The sequence below is a fragment of the Xiphias gladius genome, chromosome 19 (genome assembly GCF_016859285.1).
Source record: "Xiphias gladius isolate SHS-SW01 ecotype Sanya breed wild chromosome 19, ASM1685928v1, whole genome shotgun sequence".
Taxonomy (NCBI): Eukaryota; Metazoa; Chordata; class Actinopteri; order Istiophoriformes; family Xiphiidae; genus Xiphias; species Xiphias gladius.
In genome coordinates this window covers 24,004,409-24,031,202 of record NC_053418.1, presented here as the reverse complement: position 1 = coordinate 24,031,202, position 26,794 = coordinate 24,004,409, and the positions used below count along the sequence as shown (strand labels likewise).

The 26,794-nt window shown below is 40.5% G+C and overlaps 1 protein-coding gene across 14 annotated transcripts in view; it reads right to left on the bottom strand.

Moving 5' to 3' along the window:
- arvcfb (ARVCF delta catenin family member b) overlaps positions 1–26,794 on the bottom strand; it is a 165,496-nt gene that overhangs the window by 115,141 nt on the left and 23,561 nt on the right. For 9 of the 14 annotated variants that reach the window (XM_040155927.1, XM_040155938.1, XM_040155935.1 and 6 more), the window contains exons 1-4: positions 25,574–25,898; positions 24,994–25,071; positions 14,138–14,233; positions 5,604–5,823 (exon numbers count right to left, since the gene is read on the bottom strand). In XM_040155927.1, coding sequence (XP_040011861.1) covers positions 5,604–5,795 — 192 coding nt within the window. In that variant the 5' untranslated portion in view covers positions 5,796–5,823; positions 14,138–14,233; positions 24,994–25,071; positions 25,574–25,898. Of the gene's footprint in view, positions 1–5,603; positions 5,824–14,137; positions 14,234–22,854; positions 22,893–24,993; positions 25,072–25,573; positions 25,899–26,794 lie in introns of those variants that run through there. The other 5 variants (XM_040155928.1, XM_040155941.1, XM_040155929.1 and 2 more) reach the window with 5 other exon arrangements.

Below are 26,794 nucleotides of genomic sequence, written 5' to 3'. Positions count from 1 at the left end.
AACACATGGGCTAAACAGACTACTGGGCCCAGCCAAATAGTCTGTTTAGATTGCCATGGTCATCTTCAAGTACATAAGTAGACTTCCTTGCTCTCCAGAAACATTCAGACTGAGGCAGCACCCTTCAAAGATATTTAGCCTGTCAGTTCACAAATGTGAGTACAAGAGAGGATGTGTGGTAAAGGAAATGGGAGCAGTTTTCAATTACCCCTCTTAGTGCTTTTAGTGAGCATAATGGTTTAATGGATTGTGATCAAATGGCAGGGAGGTGCACCAGGACAGGTATTAAGTCCACCAATGTTGGGGCTGATTTGAAGGATGAAGGTTTGAGCCGCTTCAAAGGAATATAAATAGCTTACAGTACAAAAGGTTTTTCTGTTGCTTTCCCTTCAAACATCTCTCTCCCTGTTCATCTGAACAAGAGGAATATGCACAACCCCAGCCTTGAGTAAAAATTCCTGTCCTTCCATATCAGCCTCTGTACTGAGCTGAGACAAAAAGGACCCCCCCCCCCTTGAGCATTTAGCAGGGCTATTCATGGGCCATCACCTTAAACTTGACTCAACTCTGCATTTTTACTTAAGGCTGAGAAATTTAGTGGGAAGAACTCTTCACTATCCAAATGTACAATATATTGATTACACCAGTAAATGGATCACATTGCCTTTAAAGTCCTTTAGACCACTGGTTCCTAAACTCTTTTAAACAATGGAACCCCTTCATAGAGATTAAAATCATGTCAAACCATATAATAGTTGCCGAGATATTGGCATCTCACCGATTGAGAACCTTTGGTAACCACAACTTTAGACGTCAACATGTTGTAAGGAAAAAATTGTACCTTCAACACTGAGGTTACTAGACAATCTATCCTACATCCTTAACTATAGTACTGCTGCTCTGTTTGTTTCATTTGCATCTATCTCTAAAGATCATTTTAAAATATGTGTGAAAACATTTGCGGCTCAATATCGTCAAATCCAGTAGACGAAGTAAGCTTTAAACTGTGGTGAGACATAATTAGGTGTTCCACCTGGATACATGTAAAACAGACGGCAACATTATTAGAATTTAAATGTCACTTTTCTACAGGCTGCGACATGAAACTATAAAATGAGAGGAAATAAGTGTCGAAGGACCACAGGAACAGTGAGGTATACAAAAATAAACAAAGGAGGCACTTTCACACCAAGTTAATTAGGGTGTTTATAGGAGGCAAGAAGGTTCTTAATGGCACAGCAAGGGAAGAAGACAGGAAGACAGAGGAAGGGAGGGGGTAAACTAAGGCTCATTGTTAGGCAGGTGATTTACAAGGGTACAGGAGCTCCCGGGCCATGCCAGTGGAAGGATAGATCTTCTGTCGCTATAGCACCCTCGGGTCCTTTGTATTCATTGTGCCTAGACAGGGCTGGGGGCTGCGGGGATGAAAGTGGGTGAAGGGCGGCTGAAGCGATTGTTGGTTGAGTACTGTGGTGCCATTGCAGGGCAGGGGCCTGTACATCTTCACCACAGACAGAAGCACAGATCAAAGGCTGCACTGTTCCCTCTCTCTAAAGCTCACAAGCCTTTGAAAACTTCCCACAACATTTGCACAAGGGATGGTATGCCTCTGCAATGCTAGAAGCCCACTGAATATAGCATCTGAATACCAAACACCAAGAGTTTATGATATCCACAGTGTGAGAAATTATCCTGAGTTTCATTTTCAATGAAGCTGGTTGATTGTATGCGCCATGAGATGGGATCTATGCATGTGCTGGGCAGTGGCCGTGGGTAGATAGATTAGGCATCTGGTATATATGAAATGAGGTCACCTTCTCCCTTAACTCCAGACAGACATGGTTGTCTGAGTGCTGTCTGCCTTTCTCCACACATTGAACTGTCACCATGCACCACTTGACCTTTCAGAGCCTTGGTGATAACAGTCCTTCGGGCAAAAATCAATTACCAGAGAGAAATGCGATATCAAATGAAGGAAGGCTATAATCTTAGCATGTAAGTGGTCACATGTTGGGGCTAACAATGAATGCGGATTGTAAGGCATCTCGGTCTGTGTCACTGAATCTCTACTGATAATTTCATCAGGAAAGCTAATGGAGTGTCCAACAGCTTTGTACTGATTTTCCTCACAGGGCAGTGCAGCATAAACAATCCAATTCTCTTCCTTGGTGCCAATTCATGAAGTGGTATATTGAAGTGAATGAAGAACAGAATTCAATTGGGAAGGTCTTAGAAAGTAGGCCAGTGCTGCTTACTAGAACCTCTCCCACATTCATTGTTCCAATACAATGGTCAAGGCATCTTGTGGGGATCTACCTTTTTATACCCTTTGTTTTCATCACGTAGGGCCAAAGCAAATATTATAAAATAATATTTCAAACATGTTGAATCACTATATTCTTTAATCCTAATGAGCCATGTGCACTCCAGATAAGCAGGGTGACTTGTGTTAATATCAGAGGGTGATTTATTTATTGCTGGGACTATTATTTTGTCTCCACTCAGATTTAGACAGATTTAGATAACAGAAAAAAGTGAGCATTATGTAGCATCTTTAGCCAAGAAAAACAACATAAAATTCTTGAACGATTTCAACTTCATTCTCAAATTTTCTTTTTGGCCCAACAAAGCCTAGAGTCTACAGCCAAACTAGCGTTTCTGTGAGGCTGTACCTAGGCATAATGGTGCTTTGAGCTAAATGTTAACACCAGTATGCTCACAATTACATGCTCCCATGCTGACATTTAGCAGGCTGTGTTTAGCCAGTACAAGCCAAATACATATCTTGGTCACAACTGTTTAAAGGAACCTTATCAAAAATGTTTTTTATGTTATGGGTGGTGTAGGCTAAAGAAAATTAGTATCAGCCGACAAATCATACCAATCATAATCAACTCATAAATATCTATATCAATATTTGATTAAAAAATCCTGTCTCGGTTGAGCTATACTATCAGCCTGATGCTGCAGTTAGAGGAGAAGTCAGAAGATCTTCAAAGTCTCTGGGATTCATACGTGGGAACCATGAATACATAGACAAAATTTCATGGCAATCCATCCAATGGTTTTCAAGATATTTCAGTAATAAACAAAAATGTCAGCCTTGTGGTGGTGCTAGAGGAAAAGTCAAGGGATCATCAAAGTCAGTAGATTTCATCCCCTGGGGACCATGAATATGTGTACCAAATTTCATGGAAATCCATCCAACAGTTGTTGACCCATTTCCCTCTGGACTGAGTGGTGGACTGACTGACCAAACAACACTGCCATCCCTACACACTGCTTGAGTTGCTAAAAACACCCCCTATTATGCAAAATTTTTATGTTCACATGAACATTAGCCAAAAGATTTGTTGCCAAACTCAACATCTAGAAAGGCTACCACTGTTTTCTTCAGTTTAAATTTGAAGAGGAAATTACTGTTATATTTCCACATAATACTGTCAAACAATCACCGTATGATTTATTTGAGTCATTTGGCTGCTGTCCAGGGCCATGCGTCACTCCACATCCAGGCTGTACTGGACAGAAGAGCCTGCTGTGTTATAATCAACAAATGGGATTGGGCAGCATTGAGCATCTCGGTGCACTGTTTTAAATGACCAATCATTTTGGGCTTTGCTAATGTGTACAAAGTAACCCACACCAATCTCAAACGATGAAGACAAATAAAAATGTTAGCTGCCCACTGATGCTTAAACCCAATCTGTTCCAAGGTGAGCACTGCATAGCAGAGCGCTATCTAGATAAGTAGCTTATCACATTTATTAGGTGTCTACTTGCAAGTGATTTCATTATTCAAACTTGGTCCACTTTTTCTTTTGTGAGAAAACAGTGGGGGGCCTCATTGAGCCTGGCCCTGGGGTTTGAGAATCTGAACCCTAAAATACTGATCCATGCGCCATTTTAATCCATCATGCAGCCTGGGGATTGTCTGTGACTACGTGTGAGGAAACTACGCAAAGAGGACGTAAAGAAAAGGGAACGACCTAATGCATTCCACATCACTCATACCACCAGATTACGTGACTGGAGTTGGTCTAATGGTGCAGCACACACACACACACACACACACACACACACACACACACACACACACACACACACACACACACACACAAACACACTCACACACACACACACACACACACACACACACACACACACACACACACACACACACACACACACACACACACACACACAAACACACACACACACACACTTATCTGTGAGTCTGATCTGTGAGTGATAGTGTGAGAAAGCAGGTTAATTCACTGCCTGTCATGTTAAGTACTGTCCAGTAAATCACTGACCAGTTTATGAGGAGGGATGGGTACTTCTCTTTCTCTTTCTCTTACACACACACACACACACACACACACACACACACACACACACACACACACACACAAACACACACACACACACACACACACACACACACACACACACACACACACACACACACACACACACAGGGTACTTTACCGTACCATACTTTTCCCCTGCATCTTCTTCATTTTCCCCTTCATGAGGCCAAATTTGCAACAAGCCCTTTAAAAACACTTACACCATCTGTTAACACAATGTGAGGGCAGGCAAATACAACCACAGGTCATGTAGGTAAAGCAGTTCTATCTCTTCAGGTCTTGCAATATCAATAATATAGGAGACTGCCTCCTTTATGATGATAAAGGTGATGCATGTTAGTGCTACAGGTGCTGCATAACCAAATTTAGCTTTAAAATTCTAGTTGGTAAAATGTGTCCAGTCTGAAATGGTTTCTTCAAAGAATTGATCATACCCAAGAGGAAAAACCGGAGAAAGTGCTATGAGAATATCAGCAGAACAGAAACAGGTGCATTGGTAAGCCCTTCAAAGGATGAAAATAACCTGAATAATAAGATGTAATGTTGCCTGACCTTGGGAGTTACTAACAGAGGAAGCGTTAACTGTGACATTTTCCCTCAGTGGCTAACAATTTGAAGTTTGTAAATCAAAGGGCTGTTGTGACTGCTGACATTTTTAGGGGATTACATATGTGTCTCATTTCTACATCTTACATTTGCTGCTCCTGAGGAGTCAGCCACTATTGACAGGAGCCCTGGCCAGCACTCTAATATCCCCCAGACGCATGTCAGAGCCGGGCAAAAGGCCACATCCAATCAGTAGCACCACCAGACATTATTAAAGACCAGTGGGTGAAAGGAGATGGGATTGGATGGCAAGCATTGGCGTAGACGGAGGGAGGTGAAGGAAGACAGAATGAGAGGTTGAATCTCATCAGCTCGCTTTTAAAGATGAGTCACCACAGAGCAGATTATTGCACAACATCCAGGACAGTGGGTTCAGATAATGGGAACAACTGTCCCAAATCACAGAGAAATTGAATTGAATTGAGATTATTGAGTTCCACCAATGATGAAAAACAATGACTGTGAGTAAACATGACAATGTAATGAGCTTGCTCAGATAGAAGGAGGAAGCAGGAGAGGCGAATGTCACTTTAGAGAGGTACGCAGGGAGGCAGACACATGGTAGGTCAAGTTGGTGGTTGACAAAGACAAGGGGTGGTTGGCCAGCACACTGGCATCATTTACCTGCATCACCACCTGCTGCCATGCTAGTGGTTGGCTCGTAGTTGGGTTGGGAGGCAGGTTGGCACGCTCTAGCTGCAGAGTGACGTTGCGACGCTCCTCCTCAAGGGCTCGGGTCAGCTGCTCAAAACGTGCCTCCTGCTCTTTCACTGAGGCCAGGATGCTGGCAGCTGAGCGAACATCATAGTCCTCCATGTCCAGTGTTGGTCGCAGTTGTACAGATCTTCCAAGTCGGGAAGGGAGGGAAGAGAAGGGGGAGGAGGGGGCACCAGGTCATTAAAGACACCCAGACCCAACAAGCTGGGTGAGTGGCATCAACAGGCTGACGCATGCCTCAAATTCAAAGTCAAATAAAAGACTTATTTATTGGCCAGGATAGGACATTGATGATTTGACATACAGCACAAGCTTCATATGATCATCATGAACAAAAGACCAACATGACACATTAAAATGGAACACATAGAATGGCTGAGTGGATGACTGGGGAGGTAGGGTCATAGTACAAAGAGTCTATCTGTTACAATAAAATCTGTTTAATTTAGACTGGTTACTTGAGCCAATACCCTGAAGAGACAAGCTCAAATTCGTCCCACAAAGGATGACTGCATGGGGTATTCTATGATATTACAAGCCCAGCATAGCAAAGACAAAAACGAGGCTGCTCTGCTGGGTGCTAATTATGACTTTGCTTTCAGAAGTTTGAGCCTCTCTTGTAATTAAGACAATCATGGCACCACGAATAAAACTCAATACAATTTTACTGGAACATCAGCACTGCAAAATGAAAACATGATCCACCAATTCCAAGTACAACAAAGGGAATAAAAGAGCACAGTGCACAGTCACAAAAACAAAGATTCTTTTTTGTTCACATCGAAAAGGTGGAACAGAATGATCGCATCCCTACAAATGAACAGTCACAGCCAGCATGGAGGAATGGCACTGTCATTGGATATAGTCGTGCACAGAGACATAATGCATTCTGACACACAAGCACTGTTGCAGGCACAAATCCAACACATGCAAGCTTACCACAGCCACCCGTACGGACACCCAGGCCTGGTATCACACACACGCACACACTGTCTACCATAAACAATCATGATTTCCAGATTAACAGTTGCAGGTCACAGTGCATATCACTGTCACACACACCCTGATATCCATAACTGATGGTGGCATGATATCAAGGGTTGACGGCACAATAACAAATGAGGTTGGAAATACCAATCCACTGCTATACAGACCGAGTAGATAAGCAGGCTGAGAGGTGTTAGAAAAGAGACATTCCCCACTCTAACAGAAGCAGAGGGATGAGGCAGCAAGGAAGATGGAGAGCTGGGGGAGAAGGGAAAGAAAAACAAAGGGAAGACAAAAGAGAAAAAAGCCAGAGGTTAAAAGAGAAATGAAAAGCAACAAACAGCATATGGGTCTTCTGCCTGGGTTGTATATGACTTTATGATCAACCCAAATCTAATGCAACAGGTCCAAAAATGAAAAGTGAAAATTCACACAGTATCAATTACATACATTTCAAATAGACATCCAAAGTTTGTTCACCATACAGAGCATGTCTTTAGATTTCTTCAAGAGTATGCTTTTTTTTAACTGTTTACTACTGTCTTTTTTCTAAGCTGGATCATCACCTCGGCATAGCGGGCAGCTTTTGCCAGGGCCCCAGGACCAAGTTCAAAAAAGGCCCAAGTTCACTCTGTGTCAGTGTCAGTTGAGTAGTGGTCATTTAATTAATCATATCAATGGAAATGATAGGGGCATTTGCTGGGTCCTGTAGTATTATCTAAGTTTGCAAACCTAATGCCAGACAGATTGTTGATTTTGGAGGATTTTACAAAACTCTGTATTTTGTTATGAAATCATTTTGTAAAAATAAACTAGTGTTACGTTTTGGTAGTAGTATGGCTACACTTCAAACTTAACCATCACCCTGACCACCATGCTCACTTTTTACCTCTATACATAAAGGCTTCTTCCTGCACTGGCACTGAAAATTCTAGGACACTGGGCCAGATGGTCTTGTTTTACAGTTAGGTACATAAGTATTTGGACAGTGACATAATTTTTGGACTTTTGCCTCTGTATACCACCATAATGGATTTGAAACAAAGCCATCAACTTGTGATTGAAGTGTAGACTTTCAACTTTAATTCAAGGGTATTAACAAAAATATAGCATTAACCATTAACCATTAACTATTAAGGAATTACAGCCATTTTTATACATAGTCCGTCATTTTCAGAGAATCAAAAGTAATTGGAAAATTGACTGACAATCAGTTTCATGGCCGGGTGTGGCCTGTTCCCTCATTACTTCATGACATATTAAGCAGATAAAAGGTATGGAGTTTATTCTGAATGTTTTGGAGTTTTCATTTGTTAGCTTTTCATGGAAACTCATAATACACGGTCCAAAGAAGTGTTGATGCAAATGAAGGCGACCATCATTAGGCTGAATAAACAAAACAAACCTATCAGACAGATGGCAGACTTTAGGAGTGGCAAAATAACAATTTGGTACATTCTTAAAAAGAAGATTTGGCGCTATATAAATAAAATTGAATTGAATTGAATTGAACCTCAACCCAAATGAGCATGCATATCACTTACTGAGGACAAAACTGAGGGCAGAAAAACCCACAACATGCAGCAACTGAAGGGGCCTGCAGTAAAGGCCTAGAAAGGCATCTCAAGGGAGGAAAGTTGGCCTTTGGTGATGTCCATGGGTTCCAGACTTCAGGCAGTCATTGACTGCAAAGGATTTTCATCCAAGTACTAAAAAATAATCTTTATATTTATAATTATGTTAGTTTGTAGGATTAATTTTGAGCCTCTGAAAATGAAAGACTATGTATAAAAATGGCTGCAATTTCTAAATGGTTATTGCAAAATTTTTTGTTAAACCCCTTGAATTAAAGCTGGAGGTCTACACTTCAATAAAATCTTGATGGCTTTGTTTCAAATCCATTATGGTGTTGTAAAGAGGCAAAATTACGAATATTGTGTCACTGTCCAAATACCAACGAACATAACTGTATAAAGTGTACATCAGTAAAGAAATTTGAGGTTAATTTGTTTGTGCGTAAAAGACAGGATATATACTCTACAGTGAAGTTGGGGGTCAGCAGGGGCCCACGTTTGATTTTTGCCCCAGAGCCCCGAAGAGGACTAATCCAGCCATTTCTATTTTGCAAACCATGTCATCTTTTTAACATTTTACAAGCAATATTTTCACTGCTACAACATGAGCAATGTGTCCTTTGCAATGTGGATGTGACATAATGTTCTGGCCTTGGACTGGACTGTTCAAGAGAGAGAGAGGGTGAAAGACCTTTGTCAAGCAGCCAAGGCAGCAGCCAACATGTCTTCTCGGGACCAACTTAGGCCAGTCAGAATCACAAACTAATACTGTGGCCAAAAGAATCCTAGTATCCAAAATGTCTCAGATATTGTCATTATAAATTAGGGCTTTAAAACAGAAAAGTAAGGTGAGTGCTTATTTAAGCACTAGAAGGATAAATGAGAGGGTACTTTACAAAACCTAAGAAATAACACTGAATCAGGAGGCACATTATTTCAAAGTATTTTGTGTGTTTTGTAGCTGATCTTGCCTCTGAAACAGACAAAGAGAGAAGGGGGGGGGGGGGGGGGGGTTGCTCAGCAGGGGATGATCAATGCAGATGCAACAATTAGAATCTTAAACAGGTCGGATTACAGAAACAGTGTGTGTGTCTGTGCCTCTACGTGTGTGTGTACATAAACAGGATTCATTCTTCACTATAGGACCTGGTGTGTGTGAGGCCCTTATTCCCTTTGAAGCACACAATCCCTCTTTGATGTTTGTTGTGTGCTGATCATTTATTTATCTGGAGTGGAGTGGAGTCTGACAGGACTCTTCCTTCACTCGTCCTCACAAAGCAATACACGTCGAGGAGCTCCACGTCCATGTGAATAAAAGAAAAGGTTCCTTTTGTTTCTTTCCCCCCATATGGGAACATGGTCTCTCTTTACTTAGCTAGTTTTTTAATTTTCAACTCAGGAGGCTACCATTTTGAAGCACTGTTGTCACTAGAAAAAAATCACTGGTGAGTTTACAGTCATCAGCTGGCAATTTTGTTTCAAAAAGGAAACAGGGCTGGGTAATGACTACTTGCAAAAAATAGCATCCTTGTCTATTTTCAAAGCTATCCACTACTTGAGATAACTGACAGCAAGAGGGTGCCATAAGCCATGTTGATTGGACATACTTGATGACGGACTCTAATGATTCACACCCCTAAATGGTTTGGGGGAAATGTCGCCATTGCTTCCTGAGTCATAAAGGGAATAATATGGCAGGCATGTCAGCTACACCCCTCAGCTTATCATTAAACACCAACTTCTGGGCCTACTTAAAATAACCCAGAGTGCGCAGGGAGGGGCATCTGAAGAATTCCCCTCTGACACCATGATAGCACTGGTTTTTTAGAGCTTCGGTTCAGCAGATGTTTGCTAATGGCCTGGGTCAGAGGGGATAAAAACACAGCGAAGGTCTATGTCTACGTTTAACCCCTTCTCCAATTACACACACCCTAGTGAATCCCAACTGTATGTGATGGAAACATATCAAAGAACAAGTCCAAGGGCAGGGAGTGTTGATGCCACAATTGGATGTTTATGAGTGGAGGGGATGATGACTAATCAAAGAGATGGGATAAAAAATTGAAAAAGTTTAATTAATTCCACAAAGGGAAGTTTGTTAGATTTGACTATTCTTAAGGCATAAACATCTTTAATTAAAAGGAAAAACAGGCTCATGTTCTGTGTGTGGAGTTGATGCGGCACCTCACTACATGCTTCACTTGTGCTGTTGCAAGGCTTTTCCTCAAGGATAAATGCACATCAGCACAAACCCTCAGTTCTAAAAATAGCCCAGTAATAAATATATCCATACGCATGCAGCCACAATTTTGAGTGTGGATCGGCAGATAAGATACAGTGGTCGCTCGCTTCAAAGGCTTGCTGGAAAATCCTGGAATAAATCCTTGGCACCTTATTCATCAGGTCTGTCGGACTCCCCCAAAACAAATCTTCCAATTACAAGACCCTCTGTCATCATCAAACCCCTCTCTTAGTAAAGTGGAAAGCATTTAACTCATGTTTATCTCAAGAACAGCTTTAAATTAGCTTTAAATGAGCAAACTGTTAGAGGTCTGATTAACTGACTATACGACACTACAACTAAATTACAAAAATAGGGCTTCAAGAGAGAATAATATCTTATCTGGCTGAACTGTGACCTTGATGATTCCCTGAATGCCAAGATGAACTTGTTTTGTGTGTATAGAGACATTTCCGACTTGAGCACCATGCAAAAACTCTGACACGAGCAAGCTGGAAAGACATCATTTGATCATTTCCCTTTCTTATTTCTTTGGTATCCTCTGATGAAAAGCATCACAAACCGGGGCAGTTGGTATGAGTGTGCAGTCGACTGACATTAACAATAGGATTTATGGCTGGTGCTGGTGTATTCCAGCAGTTTCCTCTTGCTACCGTTTGAAACCACCACTGAGGAAAGTTGCCAAGTGCAGCTTGGCCACCCTGCATATGTAAAAAGAACTGGTCATTCCACTGTGGACTTGGTGTTAAACGTTTCGTGGTTTGCAGCCTATGGGTGTTCTGTGAGTTTAAAGAGAGTCAAATGAGGTGATACAATGTGGAGAAAGCCATACTGTACGTCTCAATAAACAGATCTTAAAGCAATAGCTCAACATTTGGGGAAATATGATCATTTTCTTTCTTGCTGAGATTGATGCCACACTTATGTCTGTATGCTAAATGCGAACCTATCCCCATCAGTCAATTAGCTTACTAACATAGTTTATACAGCTAGCCTGGCTAACAGTGCACACTGCATGTCTGCTCTGCATGTCAGAACAGTAATAGAGTTAGCCAACCAGCACCTCTAAAGCTCACTAATTAATATGTCATATCTTGTTTGTTTAATCCATATAAAAATCCAAGCATACAAATGACAATTTGTGGTTTTTACAGGGGCTACTATTTCTTGATTTGGCACAGTGACTTCAGATTAAACAACAAGATATCATGTGTTAATATGTGAGCTTCAGAGGTGCTAGTAGGCAGATTTTGTTACCTTCGGGCAGAGCTAAAATAGCTGTTACACATTTTTGCCAATCTTCCTTTTTAAATAGATGTGAGTTGTATCAATCTTCTCATCTAGCTTTCAGCAGGAAAGCAAATAAGTGTATTTCCAAAATGTCTAACTATTGCTTTAACTTTTGTCTTATTTCAGGAATCAAACCAGAGACAAATTAGATCTATGGCTACTGAGGAGGCGGCTCAGAGCAGAAGCATCATGTGGTGCATGTCTTGAGGGGTTTGGATAGGGGGTTATTAAGGGGACGAGGGAACAGATTGGGAGGTAAAGGATGAGGATAATTGAGTGTGACCATCAGTTCCTGATATTAAGTTAGAAACATTCACCTAATTAGGAACTAGGTGGGTGGTGGGGTCCTTCCTCCCCCTCACCTACAATTTGCCCCTTTCTAGAGGCTGTAATTGCGGCTCAAATTAATTCCTTGTCTAAACCCATCTGATGCCCATCTGAGGATGCAGCTCTCAGTGGCACAATTGGGTACTTAAAAACACCTGCTCCTCCTGCTGTGTGTGTGTGTGTGTGTGTGTGTGTGTGTGTGTGTGTGTGTGTGTGTGTGTGTGTGTGTGTGTGTGTGTGTGTGTGTGTGTGTGTGAATGGATCTGGTGGCAGAAGCAGTCTTCAATCTACCTGCTTTTGCTGTTGATGATAATACATTTATATAGTCAGAAAACAAAAGGGAGATGTGAGGGGGTATTGCTCCACCTTAAACTGTCATTTCAGAGCCACTAATTCTAGGCTCTTAAGAGAATTTTTCTCCTCATGCCAAGATGTCCAGTATGTCTAAGCTCTTATGGAGAGTGAATGACAGGTATGTGATTCATCCTAATGAATCTGCTGTGTTGGGAATTTCTGCTCACCAACAAAAGAGTTTGAAGAGTTTTGTGACTCTTCCAAAGCACTGCCCATGAGCATGAAAGTCAGTTTTAATTAGTCCTACTTGTGAAGAAAAAAAAAGCTTTTATTCATCACTCGATGCCCGACATGACAATTGCACGCAATGGCATAGGTATTACAGGTATTATAGGTATTGTTAGTAGTATTTCCATTTTTCAAATGTTTTTAGGAGTGTACCTGTAACAAAGCAAAGCCAAGAACACCATGTGTCTCATTAATCAGTTAACTGCTTTTTTTTTTTAAAGAAAATATATTACAAGGCACAGATTTGAGAGGCAGCTTTACCACAGATTATTAGGTAAAATAGCCATATTTGACAGACCACCATTTAATGAATGGTTCCTGGAAGATGACTGTCATTTCAAATAAATATCTAATATTCTAATAAGTAGCAGTGGACTGATACAGTAAATGACTAAAAAGATGCAACAAAACATAAAAAAAAGAAATGCACTGTCACCAGGAATGATCCTCCCTCCAATTTAAGATTCTAGACATTGTTGCTTTGAGGAACATTAGAGTGAGTGTTAATGCCCAGAGGGGTATTGCTGAGTGATGCGTGGATAAGCAAAGCTTAGCAAGGTGCGTGGAGTCCATAGCTGATGACTTTCACAGCTAGACAAAAAGCAATGTAGCTGTGTTTACAATCTTTATTTTATTTCATCCTTTTTCTGTGAATCATCGCACCAAGTGGAGAATTGCAGACCGAAAAATACTGACAAACAGACATACACGCAACTACATACACAAAATACTTTTTAATGCAAATCCATCAACAGTAAGGAGGCCGAGGTTCAAAGTCAAGAAGCGTCTACACATTTATGAGATAAAAGTGAGTTCTTGGTTGTGAGGCCAAGAAAAACACAACAAAAAGCTTATTTTGAACACACTAAAAGCCATGCACAAAGCTTTGATAGACATGAACATCAGACTGTATTTCAGTTAGCCCGAATATACTCTGTCCTACTTTGTAAAGAGAGAAAAGGCAAAAAAATTGCAAGTCTTTCGCAGCACATAAGAAATTGAAATTAAATTGCAATAATAATTGTCAGGTTGTATCCAACTACAGGTGACAGACTGCAAACACTCAGTTACACAGCTGAGTCCTTTCGAAAGTGGACCAGAACGAACGTCCTCTCCTGTTCATGTCTAAAACACTCTAAAACCTGTGAAGACAACTTCAACTGACATTTACCTCAGCTGATTCAACCGTGTGAATTACTGAAATGAGAACACATTTCCTGGAGAAAAACCTCTTGAATGTATTGAAATAAAAATCATACAAGGCACCTCAGTGACAAAGTGTAGTGAAGTTCCCTCAAGAGAGATAACAGAAAAAGTGAAGTCTTGGATTTTCAAACTGGAAAAAAAAAGTCAGGAATGTGGAAATGTAATTACTACAATGATGAGCTGAACAAAGTGATTAAAGGAGGCTGGAGGTGTAGAGAGAGCGGTGGGGGTACCTTTGATGTCGGTGAGTGCCGCTAGACCACAAGTAGAGTGAGGACAGGCGTAGCTCTGTAAGAGTCGACTCGTTTGTTCAGTCCGCCAGGGGAGATCTGTGGATAAAAAACAAGGCTATGGAAAATAAGTATTGAGCCAACCTGCTGACAGTGCAGTTAATATAGGGCTCTTATGTAATGTAGAGACACATATACAGCACAATCATAGCAGGTTCACATCTGTAATCTTTGCTCTACTCTCAACCAAAGAACGCTCTCAAGACCTATTGCTAATGCATCATCCTCTACTGCACAGCTCACTTGTGTTGTGCCACAAGACTCAGTTTCAGGTCCACTGCTGTTTTCTGTTTCTGTTCATTTTAATTTTTATGCAGACCAGTCCCATCTATATGTACCAATTACACCTGAAATATGTATTGTCACTCTCATTAACTGCCTTAATGAGATTAAATACTGGATATCCAATGCTTTTATACGGATTAACACCAGCAATCATTTTATTGTCCAACTCTCTCCAGCTTATCTGTAATAACCTTGGCAGTCTGTCAATATATGTTAAACTTGTGGCTAGTAATCTGGGAGTCTTATTCGACTCCAAGGAGGAGTCAAGAAGGCTTCCTAGCCCTGCTTTCTTCACACAAGAAATGTCCAAAATTAGGCATTTTCTATTCTGTGCTGATCCGAAAGAAAGTTATACATGCTTTTATTTATATCCTGTTTGGACTACTGTAACTCATGTTTATTTTATTCCTGTTTAAGGCAGATTTCTCCCTCTTGACTGCAGTTTGTCCAAAATACGGCAGTAAGGGTCTTCAGGAATTTACAGTGGCACAATCATATAACCCCTATCTTAGCCACCATTCAATGGTTAATGGTTACTTGTAGGTCTGATTTCCAAATTTTACTGGTAATGTTCAAGGCTAAATTAGGTGTAGCCCCAGAATCTGTGAGTTCCTGACCGCTTATGAATCAGACATGCCTTTGCTGTGAAAGCTCCCCTTTGGAAATCCTTGCCAGAGAAACTTGGGTTTGCTACTTCTTTGTGAACCCTCTTTATACATGTTTCTTCAGACAGGCCTTGTCATGTGGTGTTAGATACAAGTTGTGATGTTGTCAAAAAACAAACAATTCAATCGATTGTTCTCCACACACTGATATTCTCCAAGGAAATCCAGGGTAATGATTCGATAATCATGCAATTACCTGCAACAAGATATATACTACTGGTCAAAGTTTTAGAACAACTCAATTTTTTTAGCTGTTATTTAACTGTATATATACATATTTCAGTGTCTCAGTGTTTCTGAAATGAAAGCACAGGACAAATAAACAATTTGAGATTTTAAAAACAAAAAATCAAAGAAGGCTTCAGGCTGAACTAAATTTAATCTAATATTTTTGAGTCATTCAGCAGCCGAACACACTTGTGGCGTTCTTTTTAAAATCTAAACAAAAATATTCAGAAAGTTCATCCCAACACTGTTGCAGAAGTTCTCACAAATGTGTTGCACTTGCAGGTTGCTTTGCTTTTTACCTTCTGTCCAGTTCATCCCAAACCAACTCCACGGAGTTTAGGCCTGGTGACTGTGCTGGCCCTCCATTATGTGAAGCACCGTCTAGTTCTTCTTTTCTGATGTTTTGGGTGATTATTTTGCTGCAGGATGAGCCCGTGACCAACGAGTCTGTCTTCGTTTGTTACTTGCCTTTTCCTCAACATTCTGATGGCAATATACAATACTACTTCCTGCAGTACAGTACTGTCCTAATAATACATCAGAGGGTGTAGTAACGCAGTTTGTTCCAACACTGCCTTTTTACAGACACAGGGTTTGTAAGTAATCAACAAAAGTTGGGGCACCTGTAGGATTTTCTGTATGAACTTTCAAGGCTTAATTTACTTTCGTTGCTGCAGGAAAGCTGTAAATGAACAAATTTCTTAATCCCTGAAAAAGGACTGTTTTCTGTCTATGGAGACCAAAAAGTTTATTTTTCACTTTGGGTAGTTTTACCGATAGCCCATTTAAGGTTAAGGCTATTCACTGAACTTGAACTGCTTAAATTTCCATTAAAACTTTTGACCAGTGGTGTAGAACTTCTATTGCTGCTGCGACAGTATTAAGCATAATATCAGGCTTGGAACGTCAAATAAATATGTCAACTAATCAATTCTTCACTAAATATGTGAGGCAGAAGGTTGTCTGGCCAATATCTGAGTCTTAATAATGAGGCAACACTTACTCAATACTTTCAACAAACCAATATGCCAGCCTGACCTTAGTATTCACACTGCAACACCTCGGAAATACAGACATCACAGGCAGACAGAAAGAAAAAGACCAGTGTTGAATACTGCAATTGGTTCTGATGCTTCATACCATAGGATGAATCACACTGCCATACACACCAACCTGTCCAGAGGCTCTGCTGCCTTTGATGGCTGAGCAAACAGGAGCCTGGCAGCAAAACCACTGGATTGACTGCACCCTTGAAGATGTCACTGATGATGAAATCAAACCTTCCCTTGTGCACGCTTCCTCGCAGGCCAACTTTCATTTCAAGACTATGGGTTTAATGGGATGTAATGGTTCCTAAAATGAATTGACTCATACTTCAAGCAACACTTCGCTCTAGTGGAACATTTATTTAAAAAAATAAAATTCCCAAATCGAGTTCATCAACAGTTTGTCTCAAATATTACTTAGTATGCATAGATGCAACTGGGGTTCAGACTGATTCTTAATAAAAAAAATCTTTAAAAAAAAGAGCAAAGATTATTCGTCTATGAAGTGGATGAAATGTGAAAGAACAAAAGTTGTTTTAGATGCAGCATTCATTTTTCCATCTGCAACTTAAACTTTATTTTTCGATATTTTTTTTTAACACATTTTGTCTTTACTGAATATGAGTCAAGACCTCTATGAAAACCTGGAGCAGCAAATATTGCCAGCTGACCTTTCATGAGTATAAACTGCATGAATTCATGCCCAACACCAGAAAAATATCCACTAGTCTAAGCTTTAATGTAGAAGCACCAACATGATAAGTTTTTCCAGGTGCATCTCCAGGCCAGATATGTATCAGTGAGAAGTAAAGCCAGGCAATGTTTTATTAACTATGATCAGAAGACACCAACAGTGAGTTAGAAATAAAAATCGAGGAAAGTCAACTTTCCTCTCCAGGTTTTAGCTGGCTCTCGGATTAGAATATCTCTCCTTCTCCATGGATTCCTGGGTGTGTTCACTTCATAGGCTCTGAGCACCTTGGATTTCTGTTACAAACATCAAAGGTGAAGCTAAGCCCGGCCGCATTAGTTATCACCCCGTCTCCCTCACCGGATCCTGGACTAGATTTTACATTGCTTCTGAATGGAGATTATCTCAACACACAGTCACAGCTCAAAGTAGCACTTTGATTAATATGCATTTTATTCGACTTAACATAATGCATTGCTCTTGTATGTGACTATTCCCTCTGAGTTGGCAGGTTTGCAGCACAACAAGCTGGTTTGGGAATAAGAAAATTGATGGTCAGTGATGATAAATGGATGAATGATGTTCCTGCTTCCCTTAGCTAATAGTACTTCTGGGGAGGTGATCAGAGGTAAATAGTAGGAGACAGTGATTATTCTGGGTGGCAGTCAGGGGCTCCTATGGCTAAAGAGGTGTTGGTAAATGGCCAATTCTGACACAATGCTGACATATTGGTCAAGCATTAGAGGTCATAATGCTTCAAAGACCTACACTGGGCAGTTGTGAGGAGTAAATGTAGATGACAAGGTGTTGTTGTAAAGAAGGCCATATGTTCAACAAAGCAGTTCTGTGGGTACATGAAGATATAAATAAAAAGTCAGTGGCCATGCCTCAAGCGAATAGAATTTCTTACTCCCAATACCCACATCCAATCAGATTTATTTACACAGCACCCAGTCGGATACATTTTCTCTGCTCTTGGTTCTGAGGAAAATGTTGGCAATCTTCAGCACTACCCTTGATGCTGCCACCATCATTTGACAGTAATAACTTCAGAACCCTCATGCAATATTTGTGCTTCATATCAGCGCCTGATACTTCACCTGCTGTGCATTATGCAGACAATTGCATATTCTATCATGACTTGTCCCCCATCAACCCACATCGTTTGGAGAGTGCCCCATTGTAATTCTGTGATTAATAATGAATGCAGAGTGAGGGTTCGCTAGCTGACTCACTGACTAAGTGAAGGCCTGACTGTCTGGGGAATGTGGCAATGATCAAGGCCTTTCCTCAGCTGTCAGTGCCTCTGCACACTCACATAGAACTGCCGTCGTGTATAAATGGCCTGCTCTGTGTATACAGGTTACATGTGAACGCAGTGAGCGACCTGACTAAGTGTTTGGGCAACTATGTAAATGAAATGCTAAATGTGAATGTGAAAATGAAAAGGTAAGTGGAAGCATTAATTATGTAAGACTGCTGCGCATGTGGGTTAATCTCCAACAAGTCCTCCAACCAAAGTGATAAAACAGACAAAACAGCCAATACAAGTGTGTCTGATCTAGTGCCGCTATGATCGGGACGCCACCATTTGCTATCGCCTTCCCAAATGCACATAACAACTTTAAAAAATTTGTCATTATCATGACTCATAATTATCTGCTACCTCTATGGCTAGGATTTGGTTTAGGCAACCAAAAGATCTTAGTTAAACTAGAGGAAGATTATGGTCACGGGTAAAAGAAAAGAACAATACCCCACTCATGTTTGTGAGCTATGTTTTGAGATAAATCTAGGAGATGAATACCTTAGCTTAGCACAAAGAGTGAACGCAGGATGAAACGACTATCCTGCTTCTCTCCAAAGTTAAAAAATCTGCCCACCAGCACCTATAAAACTCCGTGATTAACATGTCATATCTTGTTTGTTTAATCTGTGCAAAAACAGAAATGTAAAAATTACATGGTGCTGGTTTTACGGGATGTTAGATGTTGTAATTATTTCTTGGTGATCGGCAGCTGTTCTGCGAGAGTGATACCAATTTCCTAATCTAACTCTCTGCAAGAAAGTGAATAAGTGTATTTCCCAAAACTTCAAACTATTCTTTTGAATGAAACCAGCATTGACTGCTTGTGGAAGAGGGAATACGGTGTAAGAGTCGGACCCTTGGTATGCCAAACAATCCACCCTGACCTAAGTGATTTTGAAGAACTACATAGTCACGCCACGCCTGACTTTTCTTCTCATTTCAGTTCAACGTATACAACTGATGCTGGTGTTTCTCTGCTGAAAACAGCCTTGAATTAATAATGCAATGAAAACGTCAATCTGGTGAATATACTGTAAAAGCTACTAATAGCTAATCACCAGACTATTTACAGTATTTTCCCTGCTGTGACAGACAAAAAGACCAAAGGAAAGTGACATGGAATGTTCTCTTATTTTCTGACCTGGATATGTTAAACTACAAAAACCAGGACGTGGTAGGGATTCAAAGTTGTGGAAAAAAGCAACTCCACAGACAGCATCTTTCTTAGCCACCATAGTATGCATATTAGCCCACTGAGCCATAAGGAAGCCCCACTGTCCATACACATCTACAAACTTTGATAGGTGGACACGTCTCACCAGCTAAATTCGAGGGGATGAAGCACTGTTCTGACTCTTGTTTATATATGACTCATTCCATGTCATCCATTCTCTTTTCTTATGCTTTGTTGTTCTCTCCTATTTCTCCACAGTACACAGTCTAATAAAACTGAAAAAAAATACTGCAGATGGTTTGGAGCGCTCTGTACCCTGACAGAATCCCCTGACAACTCTGCATTTCCAGGTAACTGCGTAGCTGAAAGCAGAGCTAAGACACATCGTACTCCAAATGCTCATCCGGTGTTTGCAGGATGAGTTTGCAGAGTACAGCAGCTAATTAGGTATTCCGAAAGAAAATTACAGACCATCATCATTAGTCCAGACAAACAGGTAGGCGTGTGTCATATGAAAAAGAAGAATGATTTGGATGTTAGAACTGTGCGCCCTCTTCCTGGAGACCTGACCTTTGCTAACAGTTGTTTAATTTAAGGCAGGAAGAAATGATTCTTCCTCATCAGAGCTACCCGGCTCTCAAGATGTAAAAAAGTGAGTGCTGCGAGTGATAGAAAAAAATGCCCTGGCAAAGAGAGGAAGATTTCCTGACAAAACAAAGTAGCAGAGCTTACAGAGATGTTTGAAGGTTATAGGGAGGAGAAATTAATGGGCTTGTTTGTTCTTTGGACTGTGAACAGTTTTAGGTTTTCTTACATACTTTACCAGGTTACTTTGAAAGTTTAATTTATTAAAAATTCATTACAGACAGACTGTGATTAGCAATGTAGCCCATAAGCCACAGCCTTGGCATCATTATCTAATTATTACTCAGGTATTACAAACCCAACATGGGGAAAATCCTGTTTCGTTCATCAGTGTTTGAGCTCCCTGCTGTACTCTGACCTTGTGACTGTAGTTAATAACAGATTCTCCAGAGAAAAAAAAATATTGGAAACATCCAAACAAAGGACACCTCACTCTCTGTTCAGAGAAAAATCATATGCCACAATGGTGCATACAACCCATGATTAGGCTGAGCACAATGGATTGAAAATGCGTACAGAAACCCATTAGCTTGCTAGATTGTTTAACTGAAGCTGAAAGACTGGACGGATGGATTTTTTTTTTTTTAAATGAAGGAAACTGAAGTAGTTACAGACTGAAGGTCATTCATTTCTCCTTAACTTGTAATAAAGGATTGATGTTCAGCTAGTGGCAGATTGGAGATTAAGTTATGTGGCCTGGTGCAAAAAAGTCAGTGCAGTGTGATGTTACACAGTCCATGTCCTCCATCAACAATCTACAATCTGCAATCTCACAATAAAAACTAAAAACAAGTCTCCCTACATCTTGTACTTGACAGGAGAAGTCTTAATGTGTAAAATGTATTGTAATCTTTATACATCTGACCTTTTTGCTCAGCTTTGCAGGCATTCAAACTGAAAACACTGCTGGATTAATGCATTCAAGGGGCTCTGGTGGTGCAGTGCATGTTGCTTCAGTAATTGGTGAAATGATGAAGTACTGCCCAAGCAAGCCAGTTTAAGTAAAAGATCCATGAGTTTGATGGCTTATCAGCTGCACAGCTGTTCATAATACTATGAGGAAGCATTTCACAACTCTGTAAAGTTTTCACAGCAGCAATGGTTTTATCATCCCTCATGACAATCACTAGTCATTGGCAAGTTCTCTCGTTACAAAGTAATCTACCAGGAATGTGTACCGGCAGGTACTGAATTGGCCAATGCAGCACATTGATGGATGACATTATAATGCTCTGGGGCAAAAGTTCAGCCAAGTAAACTTAACTAACCTCACTTTTTTGTCAGATGATCCAGACTTTTATTTATTTATTTAATCCATTTTTCCCTGCGTTGGCTCCGACATTGCATCAATATTGTGGTCTCTCTGAAATGAATGATGGAACTGTATGTTTCATGCTAATTTTGGTTTGAACACAACGTTATACCCTTTTGGCCAACCAAAGTGTAAATTATCCAAAATATTGATAATCTCTTGTAGAAACAAAACAATGGTTAAATTCAATTCAATTTCTCTATTTTTTTTAATTTTTCTCTTCAGCTAATAGGTATTTTATGATCATGCTGGTGACAATCCACCCATTTTGACAGACAGAGGCAAGTATGCCAGACAAGAATGCATTGAACAAAATGTTTTCTGTCGGTGTAATTCTGTTTAATGTGGCTGATCCATTCTGGCCCGAGCCCATTCTGCCCAAACAAAGCAGAAAAAGTAATAACCTAAAGCACCATATACAGAGCTAACTTTCTGTCTCTAGTCGCAGCAGGTGCTGATGGCCTGGCCGGGGGGGGATAACAAGACCTCTGGCACAGTGAGAAATCTGTTGATACCTGAACAATCTCAGTTTGCTGCTTGAGTCCAATCCCCTCTCCTCAGATGCAGAGTTTTTACTCTCTCTCTGAAATTCTACAGCTAAGGCAAGTAGAAAGGCTTTTTCTACTGTAGGGGTGCATGAATCGATTATTATTAGACTTAGCATAAGTGAGAATAGTAGTGACAGTAGTAATATTTGTAACTAGTTTCTGCTTTTCTTCTCTGCTCTATTTACTGTCTGCCTAGCCAGGAAATCAGTCATCATAATTTTCTACGTAAAGAACATAATATTCTGCTGTTGAAGGTGGAGTAAAAATTAAGTCATCCACTGTGGTTAAAAAATAAATAAATAAAAAAGAGCTGACACATTTTCCTTCAGAATGATTAATAGCACCAACCCCAAAGAAATCCTGGCACAGTGTGATGAATGGTAGGAAACGTAAAGGCCTTGAATGATTAACACTTTAACATATCGGATAATCTTGGTTTTAGCAGGACTGAATGATAAGATTCAGGTGATGACTGATTAAAGCACAGCATATGGATTTTTTTGAACTCTTTTAGGTGTGTGTGAGTTAGTCTGTGTGTGTGCATGTCCACCCCAGGTAGTGTGATTGTGAATTCATCACCTCATCATATGAGGTATATGGAGGATCAGTCTTCCTGATGGAACAACAGAACCTGGCCAGGAGGGGTTTTGTGCTTTGAATAAAAGATCCACATGTGGATTTGCGCATAATTGGCACCCCTAACCCTGCACTCATTAATTATGTAAGGTGTAACACCGCAGCCTGACAAGATACTCACCTCTCATCGGTACCCGCAAAGACAGGAGAAGACTTTATCTGGGGGATCAGAGAATGAGAAGTGGGCGAGACGGAGGGGTAGATGGACAGAGAAGGAGACCAGCGTGTGTGCTGGGGGATGTCAAAGGCATGAAGATCTTTAAACATTGCTCTGGGACATTATCAGCTGCCTGGGTTTGCAGCAGTGTGAAGCACTTTCATACCAATCCAGGCACACTCTCATAACTGTATATGTAAAAAAATCAGGAAAACTATGGACTGTCATCATATTGCAAACACTGATATGGACAAAAATGAATTACACTGTGACAAAAGCAATCATTTACAGCCGTTTCCCTCAACAGACCCTGAATCATAGAACTTAAAATCATATATACAAAGACTTTAAACCATTAACATTTATCTCAGTCTAAAATGTTTGATAAAAATATTCTGCGAATGAAAAAGACTGGAAATCGACTCAAGGTTTGTTTAAATGATGCCTTGAATTAAAGGTGAACAAGATACTTCCCACTTTGCCTCCTTTTCTTGTTTTTTAGCCACAGTTCATTACACAACAATAAACACTTTGTTTATGCTGATCCCTACGTAATTAAAAGGGACATATTGTTAGCAGTAGCAAGCGGATAAAAACTCCAGGGGAGAACAACTGATTAATTGTTGACAATCCTGAGTCTAATTGCAGTTAACTGGCGAAAAAACACAACAACAACATAGCCATTCATGTGAAGTGAAGCTTTAAACTGCGTGTGTGTGTGTGTGTGTGTCTGCGTGTGTGCGTGCATGTGTGCATGCGCGTGTGTGTTTGTGTGTGTGTGTGTGTGTGTTTGGGTGTGTGTGTGTATGTGGAATGGATTTCCAGCATGAAGGTCACCACTGGTGCCTCGACACTGATAGTGAGATCTCCTGTCATGAAGTCAGCCTTGATAATTAACTTTGGTGCCCAAAAAAAGGAAGTGGTAATTGCATCTCAAAATATAACATCTACATCTAACAAACTTCAGAAAGCTCGGTACTGAGAGCACAATTACTAATCAGTCGAAGCCTCAAACATCCTCTGAGTGATGGGTTGGCCCTTGAAACGACTGCACTTTCCCCTGGGGCAGGAAGGGAATTCATCCAAATGTAACTGGCCACAACCACATTTCTGGTTAAATAAAGCTGCAATTTTTAGAAACACAAGTATGAGGCCCATTTTCCTGAACTGGGCACGGAAAGGATGCTCAAATGGAGTTAAACTGGCCACTGGAGACTAGAAGAACATACTAAAGTAACGGCTACAGCATCTCACAAGAGCCCCTTGTCTCTTATTGTCACGTAAGATTTCACTGCTAACCAACACAAGCCCTTCATTCCTGCAGATAGATAAACGCACTCGTTAGACTGCCAGGCGTATATCCGCATAGTCTCAGATTCAATTATTTGAATCCTGCATATTTCCATTTTCAGGGGGTAATTCACTGCAACAGTGAAAATTCTCATCCAAAGAGGAGTTCAAAAGGAATTGTTACAGAATCCATTTTGGTGGATTCTGGCTGGCTGTAGCGTCATATTTACCATTCAGGCATGAGACTCAACAAGAAGAAGTTCTGCTAAACAAATGTAACCATTCTTTAGAACTTAGTCTCTAATCTTTGCTTAAACTCTGTTTGTTTTTGTTTTTTTATCTTTTTGGGCCTCGAACAGTTATCTAAATTAAATCATCTAAGAAGTTTAGAGAGGAATCTCTCTTTGGTGGAACTGCTAACAACTCATAGAAATCTGAAATGTGATAAGGGGTCCCAACTAGAAACTGCCTTTTTATAAGGGGTCACAAGCCAAAAAAAAAGGTTTGGGAACCATTGGTTTAATCATTAGACATTGTCATATGCTTTTTCTCTCACATCCTAATCTGTAAAGCAGCTAGTAACTATAGTTGTCAAGGTAATGTAGTGGAGTAAGAAGTAGAATATAGCTTTAATGTTGTGGAGTAGAAGTATAAAGTAGCATAAAATGGAAATACAGTTTTACGCATTTCTAGCTACAAACTGAGGTCTTCTGTCTGAAGGCTTGATGAGAAATGTTTTATAAAATATTCATGTTGACCACCCTCACTTCAGCCAGCTACACTTATGCTGTTTTTATCAGTGCTCTCTTTTACCTTGTAGCTTCTATGCGACAGCAAGGGAGAAGGCTGCAGTTTGGAGAGGTGCAAGGCAACGGTGGTAGAGACGAAAACCTAGGAAAAGGTTAGAGACCTTCTCAGTTATATTGTATCGGTATTCTTTCACAATGTGGCAGGAAGTAGGAAGGCTGAGGAGAGAGTGTGGGACTGCTGGAAGGGTAACACACACTGTCTCTGGGCCGTCAGGAGCCTCAATCAATCACTCCTCGCTCTTCAGAACAGTCTTTCCTGCTCTGCTCTGCTCCATCGCTATTGATGAAAAAGTCTGAGACCAAAACCCTGCATCTACTCCCTTTTTACCATTGAGTGTGTTTGCAGGGCCACACCTCAAATCAATCTAACCTAGATTCAGCTGTATCTAAATGTCACTGCTGTTAAACAAAGGTGATGTGGGTTTTTCACAAATAAAAATGATTGATTCTTCCTTTGCATTGAGTATAGTACTACAGGTTTTTCAGGCTTCTGAGATATTATCATAAACCTCCAGTTAAGAAGATAAAATTAAAACCATTATCAATATTCCCTTCTGAGATGTCTGAGATCAATGTTGCCTTACCTCTGTCCAGTCCAGATTTTAATTGAACAGGTCCCACAGTCTATGCCAGCTTGGCACTGAGATGCACCCCAGTGTTGAGAGTTTTATAGCTATAATTTAACATCAAATGCCAGGGCTTTGCACAATGACAGACAATTAAATCCCTGTTTACCCCAATTAATTATTGAAAAAAAAAACACACACTTTTCTGGTGCAGGCTACTACCGGCCATTTTGTTACAAAAAGGCTATTGTTGATAGTGTTTACCAGACTCATGGTGAATCTAAAAATGCCTTTGTAAAGATTTACATCCTTCCTTTGTTGCTCTCTCTGGCTGGTGTTTGTAGCTTTATCAGGCCGGATGGAAAACTGGCCCCTACTGTGTGCTAGGCATCATGTGACAAACATGCATCAGCGCTGACAAACAACTGACCATTAAAGGGAGGAGAGATCGAGAGGCAAAGAGAAGTCAATAAGAGTGAGAGAGAGGGTGAGGCAGCAGAAAAGTATGCTGCCAACTCCCACTGACATCGATGGGAAAGGCCCTTCAGCGCTCCGACAAAAAACTTCAGCATGAGTGCACAATAGGAATATATGCTAAATTTAACAGTCGTCAACAAAAACAAATCAACATCATGAAAAAAATGTCACAGGATGTGTTTCTGAGAGTTTGTCAGAATGGAAGATCATAAACTTACCATACTTGCTTTGCTATTATAGCAGCACTTTTCAACTAGGAGCAAAGAAGGCTGCGGGTTTTTTACTGCAACACCCATGTCTCAACTATTGCTGACACAAGATCCTTTCAGCAAGGCACGTATCCTCTACTGGGTAGCTGACAGGTGTCAGTGTTCATAAGTACATGACTATAAAGCAGCTTCCTGCGGGGGAAAATAAAAAGTACAGTAAGTGCTCTCTGCATAGCCTTTCTGTGGAATGGGGAAATTACCAAGACCATGAGACTGAGGCTCTCCAGTGAGTATTTAAAGACCCATAGACCATTTTCTCCCCTTCATTTCTAGGTAATGTCCTCTTAATCTGTTAAAAGCCCAGAAGAATCTCACAGCGTTATCTGGGCGATTAAACAGTGCTTCTTCGGCTACTATAGGGTGGAGCAGGCGGCCAGGTTTGTCTCAGAGATAAGCAGGGTGTCGTGAAGGTGGGCACAGACCTCACAGAAAAAAGAACTGAATACTTGAAACGTAGACATCAATCATGCACAGACATACAGTATATCACAAA